The sequence below is a fragment of the Branchiostoma floridae genome, chromosome 1 (assembly GCF_000003815.2).
Source record: "Branchiostoma floridae strain S238N-H82 chromosome 1, Bfl_VNyyK, whole genome shotgun sequence".
Lineage (NCBI taxonomy): Eukaryota > Metazoa > Chordata > Leptocardii > Amphioxiformes > Branchiostomatidae > Branchiostoma > Branchiostoma floridae.
Window position 1 is genome coordinate 26262743 of NC_049979.1, and position 17782 is coordinate 26280524.

Consider the following 17782-nt stretch of genomic DNA (forward strand, 5'->3'; position numbering starts at 1 on the left):
TATTGTCACAATGTATCATATACTATGTAAAAGAAATGAACTAAAAGAAATAATCAAAAAGCTGGAAACGTTGAGTGTGTGTTGCCGTGCAGACATAATCATAATGTTTGAGCGGACGTTTTGCGGATATAGACCATGGTAATTGTTGGACTATGAAGGTCCGAGTAAAAAACAATCTCCACTGTGCAATTGTTGTACATTTTACACTTCATGACAACATCAAAATCAAATGAAAAAATTAAATCAATACTACCCCTAGAAATAAAATAGCTGAAACATGGTGCTCTAACAGAATATTACAGTTCCAGAAATGTCAGTGGAAATCAGTGTGTCATTCTCTCCTGCCTTATCGCAGGTCTTTATGTGACTTACACTATGGTAAATACGATTTGTCCTCTTATTTCCTTCTTCAGAGTCCAAGGTGCACCTTTGCGACTTCCACAGGGAGAAGTCATGGGTCGAGTGGGTCCGGAAGGGAGCAAATGGCGTTAGCCATGAGCAGCAAACAGTCCTGAAGCTGCTGAGAAGCCTTGCTGCTTCTTCCACACAGGAGGAATTCCTCTCCAGCCTTTCTAACCTACAAGACTCTGACGTCTAGATTGAGAGTGAGAAGCTGAGAGACTACATATCACATATATGGCTTCCAGAGGCTGAAGTGGGTACCCAAATTCTTATGACATATACATGTATACAATGTAGCAGTTTCTTCTTACAAGTTGCAATTGATTCCCACATAATTTACAATAATAAGGTGTATTGTATGTAAGCATTCAAGTTTGAAAGCATGGAGAATAGACTATTGTTTCTTGCACTGACTTTTTGATTTATGTTTTCATACGTAGAGGTGGGTGCACATGTTTCGTGCAAAACAACTGAAGATACCAGTGTACACCAACAACGGAATAGAACGTCAGAATGAGACCCTGAAGCACTCATTCCTTCAGGGATACAAGAAGAGCAGCTTGACGGAACTGATCACTGTGCTGGTGACACAGTTCACAACAAACACATTGCGAAAGTAAGAATAAAATTCCAGTCATCTATCACTATAAAGTTAGATTTTTTTTACTAATTATGCAAATGAGGTATATTCATTTTCATAATGAAGAAAATGGGGGAGATGTTGCTCTTTAAAGAGGTCATCATTAACATACGATGCTAGATGATGTCTCATCTTCTGAAAATTTCTCACACCTTGCAATGCAAGAGTGTTCACCCACAAACAACCCAATTACACATGTATATTATATCAGAAGTGCCAAACTATTACAATTTCATGAGGTTCTTGAGAAAAATCTAAGACAAGTTCGGGAGCATAAATGTTCTAAGGACATTTCTATCAGCAGTTACTGTTATAAACTAGAGTTCCACGATCCCATACCTTCGCCAAACGATTCTGAGACCAGATGCGGACAGCATGTGGTAGTCTACTACGGACAATAATTGGAAACACTTATCAGTATCACCTACAACAGTACAAGATGAGGAGTACCTACAAGAACTTAAGGGTCAACTGACTGAGATGTTGGAAGACGCAAGGAGTCATACTCTGCATGAGGGTCCCTTCAGGATGACATTTTCTCCCCCCAAAAAGAAGACTTTTACTGTCTTTTACAATTGCTGTATTGTGTTTGTCATTAATTATGCAAATAAGGTTCTCATTTGCATAAAACATATAATTCGTTACAAATGTCACATGTTGCAATGGTGCTACACTTGAACTGAGCACTAATTAATTATGCAAATTAGATATTAACTTGCATAGGTTAATATGTAATTGTATCAGGCATATATATATGCCAAAAATCATGACAATCCGTCAACCCCTTCTTGAGTTATTCCCTTTCAAAGTCTCACACTAAACCTGCCCGGCAGTTCCAAAACAAGCCGCTAGGGGGACACAAACCTATACCACTTCATCAGCATCAAGAGCTGTCTAATACTAAAACATCATAGCCGCAGCATGTCCAGAACTTAACATATCAAACTCGGAAGTTCCGATGCAGTACTGCAACAGGCTGTAACAATCCATCCAGGCGTTCTTCAGTTATGCTGGTCTTCTACATACAAACAAATGATATCGTAGAAAAATGATTCTTTCCATAAAAACTAATCAGATTTACCTTTCTCTAATTCAAGGTACACACAACTCAACATCGAGAGCTCTTCAATGTACAGAAGGTACAACGAAAACATCCCCGTGTATCTGAGAGACAGGCCAAGGGGCTTCGTGCAGCATATGAAGGCAAGACTTGAAGAAGCCAAGGACTACACGGCCAATGATGTAATTGAACTTGACCATGACACCTTCAGTGTGAAGAGTCAGAGCGAACCATCCAAATACCACACCGTCTACTTCGGAGATGACGAAGACATGCCCTGCTGCACATGTAGGGATTGGGCAAGGCATCTGTTACCATGCAATCATTTCTTTGCAATATTCCAGCAAGTATCAGGGTGGGGATGGGAGAATCTTCCAGCAAGTTACAAGGACAATCCCCTCTTCACCCTAGATGACTCTTGTCTCGGACAGAAGGCAGACAGTCCAAGTACAAGTGCATCTGTCAACGTGGAAGCAAGCAATGCTACACAGCTAGCTTTCATCCCTGCTTCTTTACCTGAGAAGAAGTCATCAAACAAGCGCAAAAGAGACCGGATGAGGACAGCATGTGGTAGTCTACTACATGCAATAACTGAAAACACCTACCACCTACAAGACGAGGAGTACCTTCAAGAACTTAAGGATCAACTGACTGAAATGTTGGAGGATGTAAGGAGTCATACGCTGCATGAGGGTCCATTCCGGATATCATTCTCTCCCAAAAAGAAGAAGACATCAACTCCTCCAAAAGACAAAGCCTGGACTCCTCCAGAAGACAAGGCATGGACTCCTCCACAAGACGAAGCCAAGACTCCTCCAGAAGACAAGACCAAGACTCCTCCAGAAGACAAAGCCTGGACTCCTCCACAAGACAAAGCCTGGACTCCTCCAGAAGACAAAGCCTGGACTCCTCCACAAGACGAAGCCAAGACTCCTCCAGAAGACAAGGCCAAGACTCCTCCAGAAGACAAGGCCAGGACTCCTCCAGAAGACAAGGCCAGGACTCCTCCAGAAGACAAAGCCTGGACTCCTCCAGAAGACAAAGCCAGGACTCCTCCAGAAGACAAAGCCTGGACTCCTCCACAAGACAAAGCCTGGACTCCTCCAGAAGACAAAGCCTGGACTCCTCCAGAAGACAAAGCCAGGACTCCTCAAGAAGACAAGACCTCCACTCTTCCAACACCCGATTCTATCATTATTATCATAAAGGTTTGTTAATCATGGGGCATGATTTGCGAATACGTTCGGTTGATCAGTGCCTTCCCATGGACTGAGGCCGTCTGATTAGCGAAGAGTTCGCGCTGGGGGTAATCAGGAGTCGGGGTCAACAACCCGTGATGCTGACCCAACATGGCGGCGCCCACAGATCGGACAGAAGGTGTGGGGCGGTCGGCGATATGAGCCTGGAAACTCCTTTCCAAGCATATTCATTCCACGTAACACGTTCAACAGGTAGGTCTTATAATCCAGGCTCCGGTTTTTTCTTCGATAACAAGATTTGCGTCAACCTGGGGTTGGGAAGCAGTAAACTAAATCATATTCATTTTACTGGCGCCAAGGAGGTAAAAATTATATATATAACCTTCTTGCTAAGTATCGGCTCTAACGGACTTCCCTGACCGGGTAAGACGGATGATATTTTACTTAAGTCTCTTGTCCGAGGATCAAGTATACCGGTAAGTAGCCCTCAGTTTAAATATATAGCGTCGACTATCATGGCGAACCATGTCAGCATGGACAAAATAAAATGCAAGCTTATTAATTGGTCTATTAAAAAGCTGGGGCCATGCCAATATAATGTAAAGTACCATATACAACATTTGCATGCTTCTTTATGTGATTATGTGAAGAGTTGATAAGGCATGGACCTTAGGTATAAGTTCAGAATGCCAGAATAGATTCTCAGTTGCAATGATACCCCCCTCCCCCAAACCTGGAAAGTACTGCATTTACAGGGGGTTCTGGACAAGAAGGGCTCAGCTCTTCAGGGCGGGCTAACTGAAATATTAGCTTAAGCTTAAGTACAGGGGCCCCACTCACAACAATCCAAGCAAGGGTTCACATGAAGTATCCACTGTCTATAAAACTGCTTCCAGTCATAATTCCAAGAGTATGATACCCTGGGAAAACCTGAACCCAGAGCCGCGCGCAAGGTTTACCGATCTTTGCCACACGCGCCCCCAGAACACCCGCCGCCCAACACCCACCTGCTCGACAATCCAGCTGGCCTCAACTATCACTTGCCTTTCAGAGAAGTAAGCGATAGTCAGGTCCCGGGCTGGCATTAATTTAAGTGGGGCCAGCTGGTTGGTAGTGCCTAGTGTGCGGGTGTATAGTTGCGGGCGTGCGTGAAGCAGGCAGGGATCGGTAACTCTTCTTCGTGCCGCTTCTTTGAGTTTGGTTTCCCTGGGTAAGACTATGACTATCTACAATTTTTTACACTGACAGTTCTACCTCATCATGATTGGCTGTTTAATTTTTTTTAAGACCATTCATAATTGCTTCAGTTTCATTTTTGGTAAATCTTTCCCCAGGAAATGGGAGTCATAATCCAAACTTGCTGCTGTGATGTGGGGCTGTGTCTTTAGGGCAAGGTGCATGTGTTGTGCAAAATGCAGAAAAATTCTGTTTTAGCTCCTTGTCAGTGGTTGGTTCAAAATTTCTGTCACAGCCTGCTCAAAAATTGGATTGTACAATATTACCTTACCATAAACAAAGCTAAGCTGATGATGAAAACAGCTATTATGCATGATTTGACTGAGGTGGTTGTACATTGAATGGGTATACATAACTGGTATTTCTGGGTGCATCGGTCAGAAAAAAAATGAAGGAATGGAAAGAAATCAGGTGACAACAGTTAACCAATTAAGAAATGGTTCAGTCTTCTCAGCAAAACATGTAAGTTTGACTGTGCACGTTGAACAGTCAGCAGTCATGCCAAAACAGAAAAAGGTTGATAAATGTTGAATATACATTTCCTTTCTGCATTGTAGTTGATAATGAAAATAAATTTGTTATTCCAAACTATCCAAAGTACAATCTGAACGTATTCTGTAACACTCAAAGAGACCACTTCACAATGACATGTAAATGTTTGTCTCGCTCTCCATTATGATACTAGTCTGTACTACTATAAGCAGGCCTGGACTTGAACTTGATCCTCTGGACATGAATGTGGTGTCATCTGGACTGTGGTGTCCTACTGGCCAAACAGTTAGGGTGTTTGGTCCAGAGCGCAGGGGTCCTGGGTTTGAATCTCCTGACATGCCATTCATATTGTGCCTTTGGCACAACACTGATTCACAATTAACTTTCCTCACTTCACTCTCAGGTGAAAATAGGTACTTTCATGTAACATAGGATAGGATGTTAAAAAAAAACAAAAAAACTTTAATGGTGTCCCAGTGTTTGAAGAGAGCCACACCTTGGGTATAGTTCTCACCAGACATAGTTCACAATGGTTAAAATATACAGCGCAATTCACACATTTAGGTTACCTGTGTTACAATGTAGTGCTGAATGGCAGCTGCTCCAGACCCTTCCTATTCAGCCCCACCAATTACAAGCTCCTTGCAATTCAGCTTATGGTGCCAAGAGATCTACTTGTCTGTAATTCAAAACTGTATCTGTTCAATAACATCCTGGACCTGGATTTTCTGTACTACTACTACTAGTACCTGTACCCACCCATGCATGTGCATGGATCGATGTACATGTCCCGTCCGTATCCAACTTGTATCACACAGGCTTACAGGCTTTCATCAAATGAATTGAATACAGTCTTCATGTGCGCCGAGTGCAGCACAGTCTAAAATTCAAATACCAGACTTTGATGTTGGATAGCTGTTGGTACAAGTTTTGTTTGTTGACACTGTGTATTGTGCATCACCCTGGTCCCATCCCTCCTGCAGGTCAGATCACCATCCCACCCAAGGGAGTAGCTCAAAATAAATCATAGTTCAATTAGAACACTGTTCTAGTTGGTGTCAGCACAATGATAAAATAATTGCGGTCCTCTGAAGTTGCTAAAATCAAACAAATCAAGAAGGAGAGTCTGTAGGACACATTTCTCCGTGAAGTAAATTATGGTGTTGTTTTAGATGTTGTACGGTTTGTTTTAGATGTTTGATACATGGCAAATGTCAGACTAAACTTAAAAATAATCTTGACAGTGCAAAGACTCAGTCCCATACCCAGACAAATATGTATCTAATTGCTGTTTCCATTTTATGTTCTTGTTCATCATAACAAAAGGCACTAACCATGAGTACAGTATACTAGAGCTAACACAACATCTGCTTGGATCTTTGAGAGCTGTTTCCTTTTATAAGCCACCAAAGGACAGAAAAACAACACCTGCTTCGAGAAAAGGCTGTACTAGTAAGTGGGGACCAAAACAAGCAGACTGCATCTCTCTATGAATGTTCCACAATTTTCTGAATATAGGAGTGTTCTTTGAAAGTTACAGTGTAAGCAAAACAATGTGCATTATCAGTTTGTCACATAGGTACCATTTGCCAAAGTAGTGTGTCATACTCATAGTTATCTACCGAACCGATTGTGAGATACATGTCAAGCTGCAAGGAGCACAAACTCAGACAATTTCAAAACCCCTTGTCACGTCAGCATGTGACCTTCCTTTCCAGGAAGTAATTACAGTATACTGTATCAAGTCACTCCTGCAAGGTCTCAGAGAATATGTGTTCTTATTACCACCATGAAAAATGGAGGTATAGTTTTTTGGTGTGTCTATCTGTGTGTCCGGATATTTGTTGTCACCATAGCTCGAGAACCTCCAGATGGATTGTGATGATGTTTGGTATGTGGGTAGGGGTTGGGAAGACGAAGGTCAAGGTTGATTTTGGGGCCCCTGGTGTGCAACCTCGGTACTGCAGTAGAACTTTGATTTTTCGTATCTTTTGACCTGGACATGCTATGTTCTTGATTTTTTGGTGGCAGATAGCTTGTGATGTAGGGAAGAAGTGATGTATCTTTTGGTCCGCTAGCGGCTTGCTCTGGAACTGCAGGAGCATTCTGGTCAAAATCTTCCAAGAAGCATAACGGAACATAGGAATGACAGATTTCCATGATATATAGAATGCAGGCATCCTTGGCAGAGATGTATATATTGAAGTGCAAATTATGCAAATTTGAACTTAATCTGCATAATTAATGAAGAAAGTCAGTATTTAGTGTTTTCCATTATAGGACTCAAATACATGTAATATGTGCAGTTTGTGGCAGGTGGAAGATTAGCAGATACAAATTATGCAAATAGCTCCATAATTTGCATAATTAATGTGAAATTGTCATAACTATTCTAAGTACAGTTAAATGATTGGATTGTCAACATTGTTACCTGTGTAACATGTGTAAGTTAGTTAAAGTTGTACATAACCAAGCATAAATTATGCAGATGTGCAAGTCATTTGCATTATAAGAATATTTCATGGAGGTATGAGGTCAGAGAGCCAAAGAAAAACAGTTTCCAGCTTTCACTTTTACAATTATCTGTCCTTAAAACTTGCAAGCAATTCTGTGCAGTGTGTACAAGTCATAGCCTGGTATCTAACCATGTTATATAGCTCCCTAGTCTTTTCTTTTGTATCTGCAAGGATTTGCAGAGAGGACAAAGGAGACTTGGAGCTATAAAAGGGCTGGATACCAGGCTATTTAGTTGTGAAATGCTTGTGGTTAAAGATCAATCAGTGTCATCAGCAACGGAAGGTTCAAGTTAAAGGCAATGTATCTGACTGTAGGTTATTCTGCCAGACATTCATCTCTATGTCTTTGCATTTGTCAGTTTGTTTTCTGAAGTGCAACTCACATGTGCTACGCAATAACTGCATCCATCTTTCTTTTGTTTTGTAAATGGTGTTGCTCAATACAAGGCCAGTGCTGGCCACATTTAAACTAAGGACTGAACTAATTGAAGATGTAAGGCGATAGCTGTGTACTTGGTGTGGAAATCTAATGTGGGTTGTATTTGTGTGGGAAGCACTCCCCAGAAAAAGAGTTCCACATTTAGTCAAAGGATAGACGCTTTTGCTAAAAGGGGGTATTATTGTACACTTTCCACACAAGAGGTATAACATTTTACTGCACGTGCTTACTTGGCAGTTGCATTCTTTCTTACTGTGGATGTGTATAATACCATGATATACTGAAGTTGATAGTCCCAGTGCTAGTAAGACATCTACATTGTTACTATAATGCCCCTAGATAAAAGTAACACTTACAGCACAACAGATCTGTGGGTCCTTAAAACTAAAGAGGGAGGTAGCCTGCTGAGGTAGCCACCCTGCTATAGCCTGCCCACCATTTCCAGACACCCTATTACAAGAATCCCTTTCTCAGTTTTTTGAATGTCATCTGTAGGAGTTTCATCCACTGAGCCTGGCTTGGCATTCCTTTCTAATGATACACATGTGGTACCCTGACAGTGTTAGTGGGGCTTCGTAACCTGGTGTACTTGAAGTTGAATATTGATATTGTTTGCTTTTTGTTTGAACCTTTAATTTTATTTATTCATGAAAAGCTCAAATCCGCCTGCAGTAATACTATGGCTGTTTTTAACATCTCTTGCAATCAGGTGGAATCTGAAAGTCACTTTTGAATAAGCATAACTTGAATTTGTAAGCTCTACTATTAGTACACCAGTAGGTATTGACAGTCACTCTCAGCTGCCAGCTGTACTGCATGGCCACCACCTGTGTCCCTCTAATGGGAATATCCAAAATCTGTGAGGGATTGTAATCCAAAGCAGTGACCCTGTAGTGTACCATTGATCAATATTGACTGAAGAAAGCGATGCATATGTCAAATGTAGATGTACCAGCACCTTATAAGGTACAGAGTCTGATTTAGTATTGTCTCAATGGCTGAAATTGTCTATGATGGCTTCCAGAACACAACTAGCAAGAACATTAATGTACAGTTAAACCTGTATTAGCGGCCACCGCATGGCCATAGTGGCCACTTCTTGTCGGTCCTTTGGATTCGTAATGATTAAGAAATAGGCTTAGCGGCCACTTGTCCAACGCGGCCACGGCCACACGGCCGGTCCCGTCGATACAGAAACACTGCCTATTGCAACCATACAGCGGCCACATGTCACCCTGCGCCGAGTTTGAAATCGTAGTTTGCAAGGATTTGGAATTCCCAACAGGGTCATTTTGGCGACAGTAGAAGGTATGCATGCCTTGAGCATTGAAATGCAAGTCTTTGTCGGTGAATTTACCGATCGAGACAATGTTACTTGGTGAGAAAGGTTAGTGGGAACTGAAATCATGTGTAACTTGCTCGTGGTCAACATTTTCTCTTTAGTGGCCACCTGTCTACAGTGGCCGTATTTCTCCAGTCCCTTGATTGGCCGCTATAGACAGGTTTGACTGTAGTTGTTATGAATGTACCATAGCAGATCGTTGGACTGCGGTACTCCAAGGTGAGACTTGACACTGCAAGTAATATTTGCACATGGCATGTGGGTTTGGAGACTAGTACCACGAAACAACAGTTGTATGGCTTGTTGGACTGGACACATGGTAACTTATTGTACAGGTAATATTTTCGGTCTGGAGACCAGGTCAGGTGCTGAACAACTTAAGACATATATGACTTGTCGGTCTGTATACCAGGTACCTTACAGGTAAGATATTTTGGATTGTAGGTCTGGGCACCAGGTTAGTACTGTATAGGTAACAATATTGCCATATGCATGGCTTTTTGGTCTGTATAACAGGTATGTACCATACAGGTAACATATTATGGATTGTTGGTAAAGGTGTCCTCTCAATGCACTTGCATCAAGCTTGCGTCACTGCGGGATTCAAAAGATACTCAACGAATTTCAGAGATAAAGAATGAATTTTCTTACGTTTTGTGTATTTTGTCTTCAGTCATACTTTTACGTATTACGCAATATCTAAATCATAAAAAATAGGAGAAAATAACAAAACAGTGACGCAGTGAACAAACCCCGCAGTGACACAAGTACAGTGAGAGGGCACCTTTAGTACTCTTTATCTTCAGGTAACATATGCATGGCTTGTTGGTCTGTATACCTGGTAAGTACCATAGAGGTAACATATGCATGGCTTGTTGGTCTGTATACCTGGTAAGTACCATAGAGGTAACATATGCATGGATTGTTGGTCTGTATATAGCCGGTAAGGTACCATACAGGTAAAATTTACATAGTTCTTTGATCTAGCTGGACACCAGGTAATATACTGAACAGGTACTAGTAATATTTGTAAGATATTTGGTCTAGAGAATGGTAAAGCATTTTACAGGTTTATCATACAATTTTCAAATCTGAGAACAAGATAAATGCTTATCTCTATAGGTGACTGGACACCATGTGTTTGATCAGAAGTACGTCACTGAAAACTTTTCTCTTTCTTTTCAGGGCATTGATGTAAGATGGCAGAAGGAGAGAAGCTCAGATTACACAGCAGGAGTCAGAGATCTTCATACATCAATGTTATCTGTGTATACAGTGGTCAAAGCACCTGTTACTTGTTAACAACTTTGTTGGTCCGACTGAAGACTACATGTTACATACTTGTAGACAAATATGAAATTGTCAGGTAGATTGGTTAGAACTGTCCTGATGAATTGTAGAATAAGACTTCGTTTGCTCTTAAGTCATTTAAGTCTCTAAAATTGTATAAAGCATACACGGTGGTAATGATTCGATTCTATTTTGTATTTAGCACAATATTTTGTATTCTGCTGGTACTAAGTTTACTGTAAGTAATATGCTTCTCCAATAGGAGTGCTGTATATAATACATTCATGATTATTTGACCTGCCAACCCTAGTCTATTGTTTCAAATGTTTTTTTTGTGTGCAGTACATACAGGTCATATGCATAGGTTCATTTTTCGATGCCTGATCCTGAAATGTAAATATGTGAATACGTACACTTGCAAGTATTGTATATATATATATATATATATGTAAATACTTACCGTTTGTGATGCCTATTGCTGCAGTACAATGTGAACCAGTCAAAATTGCCCACCAAAACGTTGGAGTGGAATAAAGAAACTTTAAGGGTTGTAAAAAAAAGAGTCTCTTCATTCACAGATATTAGCATTTTGATAATATAGATGGTGCATGATAATTGGAGACCATATCTTTTATTTTCAAGACAGCAGATTGGCCAATTGTCATTATTGAGTGCACCTGAATAATGTTTGTTAGTTTTGTTTATGTGTATTCATGTGTGTGGAGTGGAGTGGGTGGCTACCAGATCACCGGACCTAATTTGGACCTGTGTAATATCCAAAAATCTGAGTACAAAATACCCAAGGTCAAGAACCTGAATCGAAAAAAAACTGAACAATGTACAAATACACCCACTAGACATATCTACTCAGAAATCTAGTAGGTAATTTGACAAAAGAGGGTTTAACAATTTTGTAAGCAAATCTGATTGTCTCAATTCAACTAAATCAGTCTACGTCTACTAACCCTAGAAATTAGGGTTAAGGTTAAAGTTAGCACTTAAACACCCATATCTCCACAACAAAGTACGCAATTTCAAAACGGATTTTAGAGTGCAAGTACCCATTAAAAGACCTTTCTAATCATACCAAGTTTGACCACCTTGAATGCACCATATACCCTAACCCTAGCTATAACCGCCATGAATACCCTATAGTCCTAACCCGATCCCTATCCCTAGCAATTAGGGTTAGGGTTAGAGCTTAAACACTCATATCTCCACAACGAAGCACGCAATTTCAAAACGGATTTCAGATTACAAGTACCCACCGAAAGACCTTTCTAATCATGCCAATTTTGACCGCCTTTAATGCAATATGTATCCTAACCCTAGCTATAACCGCCTTGAATACACTATAGTCCTAACCCTAGCAATTAGGGTTAGGGTTAGCACTTAAACGCTCATATCTCCACAACAAAGCAAGCAATTTCAAAACGGATTCCAGATTACAAGTACCCATCAAAAGACCTTTCTAATCATACCAAGTTTGACGGCCTTGAATGCACCATTCACCCTAACCCTAGCTCTAACCCTAACCCTAAACCTAACCCTAACCCTAGAAATTAGGGTTAGGGTTAGCGCTTCAACACTCATATCTCCACAACGAAGCACGCAATTTCAAAACGGATTTCATATTACAAGTACCCACCGAAAGACCTTTCTAATCATGCCAATTTTGACCGCCTTGAATGCAATATGTATCCTAACCCTAGCTATAACCGCCTTGAATACACTATAGTCCTAACCCTAGAAATTAGGGTTAGGGTTAACGCTTCAACACTCATATCTCCACAACGAAGCACGCAATTTCAAAACGGATTTCAGATTACAAGTACCCATCAAAAGACCTTTCTAATCATACCAAGTTTGACCGCCTTGAATGCACTATATACCCTAACCCTAGCTCACACCCTAACCCTAACCCTTACCCTATAGCCTAACCCTAACCCTAACCCTAGGCTAGAAATTAGGGTAAGGGTTAGCGCTTCAACACTCATATCTCCACAACGAAGCACGCAATTTCAAAACGGATTTCATATTACAAGTACCCATCAAAAGACCTTTCTAATCATACCAACTTTGACCACCTTGAATGCACTATATACCCTAACCCTAGCTATAACCACCTTGAATACACTATAGTCCTAACCCTAACCCTAACCCTAGAAATTAGGGTTAGGGTTAACGCTTAAACACTCATATCTCCACAACGAAGCACGCAATTTCAAAACGGATTTCAGATTACAAGTACCCATCAAAAGACCTTTCTAATCATACCAAGTTTGACCGCCTTGAATGCACTATATACCCTAACCCTAGCTCAAACCCTAACCCTAACCCTTACCCTATAGCTAACCCTAACCCTAACCCTAGGCTAGAAATTAGGGTAAGGGTTAGCGCTTCAACACTCATATCTCCACAACGAAGCACGCAATTTCAAAACGGATTTCATATTACAAGTACCCATCAAAAGACCTTTCTAGTCATACCAACTTTGACCACCTTGAATGCACTATATACCCTAACCCTAGCTATAACCGCCTTGAATACACTATAGTTCTAACCCTAGCCCTATCCCTATCAATTAGGGTTAGGGTTAGAGCTTAAACACTCATATCTCCACAACGAAGCACGCAATTTCAAAACGGATTTCAGATTACAGGTACCTATCAAAAGACCTTTCTAATCATACCAAGTTTGACCGCCTTGAATGCACTATATACCCTAACCCTAGCCTAAGTCGGAAGGCACCCTAGCGCTCCGACCGCAATGTAATTCTAGGTCGATTTGAATCCCACATGACGGGAGAGCGTTTTCCTTTATAAAACAAAAATGAAGTAATATTGGTCGCAGAAATTTTCACCACTGTAGGCTAATATGGTGATCTATATGATCATATAGCAGTTATGATCTTCCGTTCATCTTCTTCAAGATATAAGCAATTCATCTTTGCCCAAACGATATCTGTGCAGCAGGTGGCGCTTATTTGTGGCTTTTTCGAGTTTAAGATTCTTCTATTCATCAAGGATGATTTACACAATTAGCAAGCATAGGTATGTTGATATTCCAATTGTGAAATTACCTTCAGAATGCGTTTTGATGAATATATTCATAAACAACAAAAAGAAGTATATACAATAGCGACAGTCAATTGTGACTAGCGGCATTTAGCGGTACTGCAAAATTTGCCCTAGCGTGGTGTATTATTGACGTATTTTGGCGAGTTTTGACACCTACTCTATAATGATGATCAGTAAAATGAGTAACAATTTTATTCATTTGTTCAAGTCTTTTCTGTGCACACATCATGTAATTTGAACAACTCACAAGCCTTCCATTTATTGAAGTCCAGTTATCGGAAACAATAGAGTTTCCTGATTTTCAAATCAAGTCCTCATTTGCATAATATGTGTATTACTATAAAAATCTTTGCCTGAGCGACCTGCATGCCTAAAATGACGGAAATCCGTTGTTTCTTCCTTCAGTTATACTCTTTGGAATGTCTTGACAAAAACACTCCTGCATTTCCAAAATCACACATTAGGAGATTCAAAACCTACCCTACCTTGTCCTGCCACCCAAACGTCAAGACCTTACCATGTTCGTGATAAGAGATGCATTGAAAAACTAATATAATGGAATATTCTCATTCATCATGCAAATGACCCCCATTTTGCATAATTAATATTTCATTTTGTATATTTAAGCCACCTACATACAATCATTAAAATCCGTTATTTGCAACTTACACCTATCTTGAGTTATCCTTTGTGGATTTTATCTAATACACAAAATGTCCAAACTTACACAACTTCTTCCAGAGGTATCTAATTAACACATCGAGTCCATACCTTGTTCACAACACAAGATATATGGAAAAAATTGAATTTCCACGTATCAAAGGAAGATGTCGATAGGGGGCCAAATATCGTTCACATCCCACCAACACACTTAGTATCAAACCAATCCATTCAGCCATTCCAACACACTTAGTATCAAACCAATCCATTCAGCCATTCTTGAATTATTTAGACAGACACACACACACACACACACACACACATAAGCGCTAGACTAAGTGAAAATATAACCTCCATAAATATATTATGGAGGTAATAATAATAATGTACACAGATGTGCTAGCCAAACATTTTGTTTAATAGAAGAGATACATGTATCATATTAAAAACAAAACTTGAAAGAAATTTGCAATGTCATTAGATTCGGTGTCACTTGACAACATGACAACTTCAAGACTGTGCATATGGTGGATTTGTTTTCGAGTCCTTACATCACCATGGTAAGTTAAAACAATCTTATTCATCCTTAAATAAGGAATATTGGTGACTGCTTACCTGCCCTTAAACCATTGACTCATAAAGCTCAGATGACTCACTGTGTTTATCAAGACCACTGTTTATTTCATGATGACTTGACTGCAAAGTAAAGCTTGACAAATTTAGGGGATCCAATACTTGGAAAAGAAAGGCCAACACTTTTCATACATTTGGATATAATCCTTGCATGTCTTTGCACTTACTGTATGTTTTGTATATATAATTCACCACGAAGGAAAATTCATACAGTTACATAATAAACTGATATGGAAAAATAGATAAATCTTAATTATTCAGATTATATTCACACAAAACAAAAGAAAAATAAAAGCTTCTTAACCATCAATTCCCTGTTCTTGTTACCCCTATCATCATGTGCTTGAGTGGCAGTATTGCTTAGCAAGACTCACACTAGGTCTCAACACATACAATGTCTTACATTGAGAGTGACCTCATACATGTGTGTACAGGTTATGGTGAAAAGCACTGCACTATAAACATGAAATTCTGTGATTTAAAATCTATTCACCAGGAACTGCTCATATACCAATTTTTGACAGAACATCTGAAACACACATCCATAAATAGTATAATGATTCTATCCTTCCCTATAGTTACCTTTAATACATTCTAAGGCTGTTCAATATATGGAATATATGGTAAAACACAGAACATCAGAAAGTCACTGCTCCTTTTCAATCAGTCATGCTTACAAAAACAGTTACTGAAAGCATATATAGTTATGGAATATATAATGCAAGTTAAGCATATATAGTTATGGAATATATCATGCAAGTTACTGTAATTGACATGCAAAATGGTTTCTCACAACATTGAATTAATGGTGATACATTAGGTATTAGCTGCAACATTTTCTATTTCATCTTCAATCCAAAGATTCCAAAAGCATCTGAATCAGATGTATCAATGGCAATGTAACAATTACAAACACAGCACACTGCATATTTTTAATCTACCCGGTATATACACTTCAACCAGTTGCTTAACTTTTCCACAGTACAGACTGTACCTCACTGCATTTTTCTTAATTACTACCAGGACTTAGTTGGTGTTCATGGATGACTCCTCCATGCAGAAACAGGTTAATCCATTTCTGCATAATCAGCTTCTCGTCTGCTGCCATCCCATGTGTACAGATAACACACTGGTGGCCTGACTGGGTTGAGTATCATCAGCACCTATAGCAACAGCAACACAAAAATATACATTAGTTGTGATGGACATAATTCTGGTGAAGGATACGTTAACAGAGACACTGTATTGCATTGTTCTTGGTGCTTATGGTAGGCATAAAAGGGTATCTGACTAGTATCTTGTGATCTATGGCAACAATAAAGACACTACTGAGATGTATCAATTTTCTCATGTAGATATAACTTTTGACACATGTCTCTGTGGCTCATCACCCATCAGAAACTGTAGAAAAGCTAAATTTGTAAACACACACACAAACACATGCCCCCCCCCCCCACACACACAGTGCCACACACAGACACATGTAGACACACACACACACACACACACACAGACACTCACACACACAGTGCCACACAGACACTCACACACACACACTCTTACACACACTCACACACAAATGCCCGAGCGAGCACACACACATACACATACACACAATCACAGTCAAACACACACACAAACAAACATGCACAGACACAAACGCGCACACACTCTTATTCACAAAAACATGCACACACACATAGAAATACACACACATTCACACTCATAGAGTCATATTCATAATGTTTTGATTTGTTTGGTAATATTACATTAAATGTGCTCAAAACACCATCTGTATACTAATTATAAAATTAATGTGTTTGATTACTATTAGTTCTTGAAAAGGATTCTATTGAGTGTATTTTGCTATACTTCTGCACAATAAAGTATATTGGGAGTCATTGTCAAAATAACAGGGATTGGCACTAACACCCATTTCATTTTTAGAAAAAAATAAGTCAACATAGCAAAGTCCCACTTTGCAATGCTGTTCCATACAGGTGACATGATAACTCAAAATTAGTAAAAACCAATGATGAATAAAAAAAGTTATAGCACAAGTTTTATAATTGGCTCTTATCCTGGTCTTCTTTTACAATAAAAGAGAGTACTGTTTTGGTGTATTAGTGTTTCTGTAGCTAGAGTTCTCATGTGATGATGAATATAATGCCTATGGTACAACAAGCTGCAGAGCTCTGCATGCTTGTAATACAATATTGCACCACACCTAATGGCAATACTCTATCACTCACAGGCACATGTGCTAGAGCCAACATAAAACAACTTTGCTAGGATCTTCAATTCAGGTCTATTATATAGAACAATCAAGTTGTGACAATTTAATCAGAGACTCTTTCATACCACTGGATTTACCCTAGAGGTCAGGCACAGGCCCAATGATTGATCACAAGTTGCCAATCTTGGTATGAACTGTCAGAATCTGGATTGGCCCTAATGGTCTTCTGGTGAATTCAGTAGATTGAGTACAAACACCCCCTTGGAGCCTGATTCAGACAGTTAACATTGATACCAGTATTCGTGAACAGGACAGGACCATCCTGTGCTTGGGTGTCACCTATTGCACAGTAATTGATTCAAAGTTGAATGATATAAAATATCAGCTCGGCTAATTATCATTAGTGCTTCATGACAGGTGCAAAAATAATATAGAGTACACACAATGTAAGAAGTGATGTGATCTGGTCATGAATGAATAAGTGGTGTGTTCAATGTCAAGTGTATCATGGGTTACTAACAAAATGGATTATGTTTAGCTAAAAGTTTACAGCATTT

General features: G+C 39.7%; 1 protein-coding gene across 1 annotated transcript; it reads left to right on the plus strand.

Annotated features, from left to right (window-relative positions):
* Positions 1-600: 600 nt before the first annotated feature.
* On the plus strand, positions 601-12225 carry LOC118424089 (RNA-binding protein 12B-like). Its single transcript, XM_035832584.1, has 2 exons — positions 601-3553; positions 10512-12225. Exon 1 carries the CDS (start codon positions 2171-2173, stop codon positions 3317-3319), a length of 1149 nt encoding a protein of 382 aa, XP_035688477.1. The 5' UTR covers positions 601-2170; the 3' UTR covers positions 3320-3553; positions 10512-12225.
* Positions 12226-17782: the final 5557 nt, after the last annotated feature.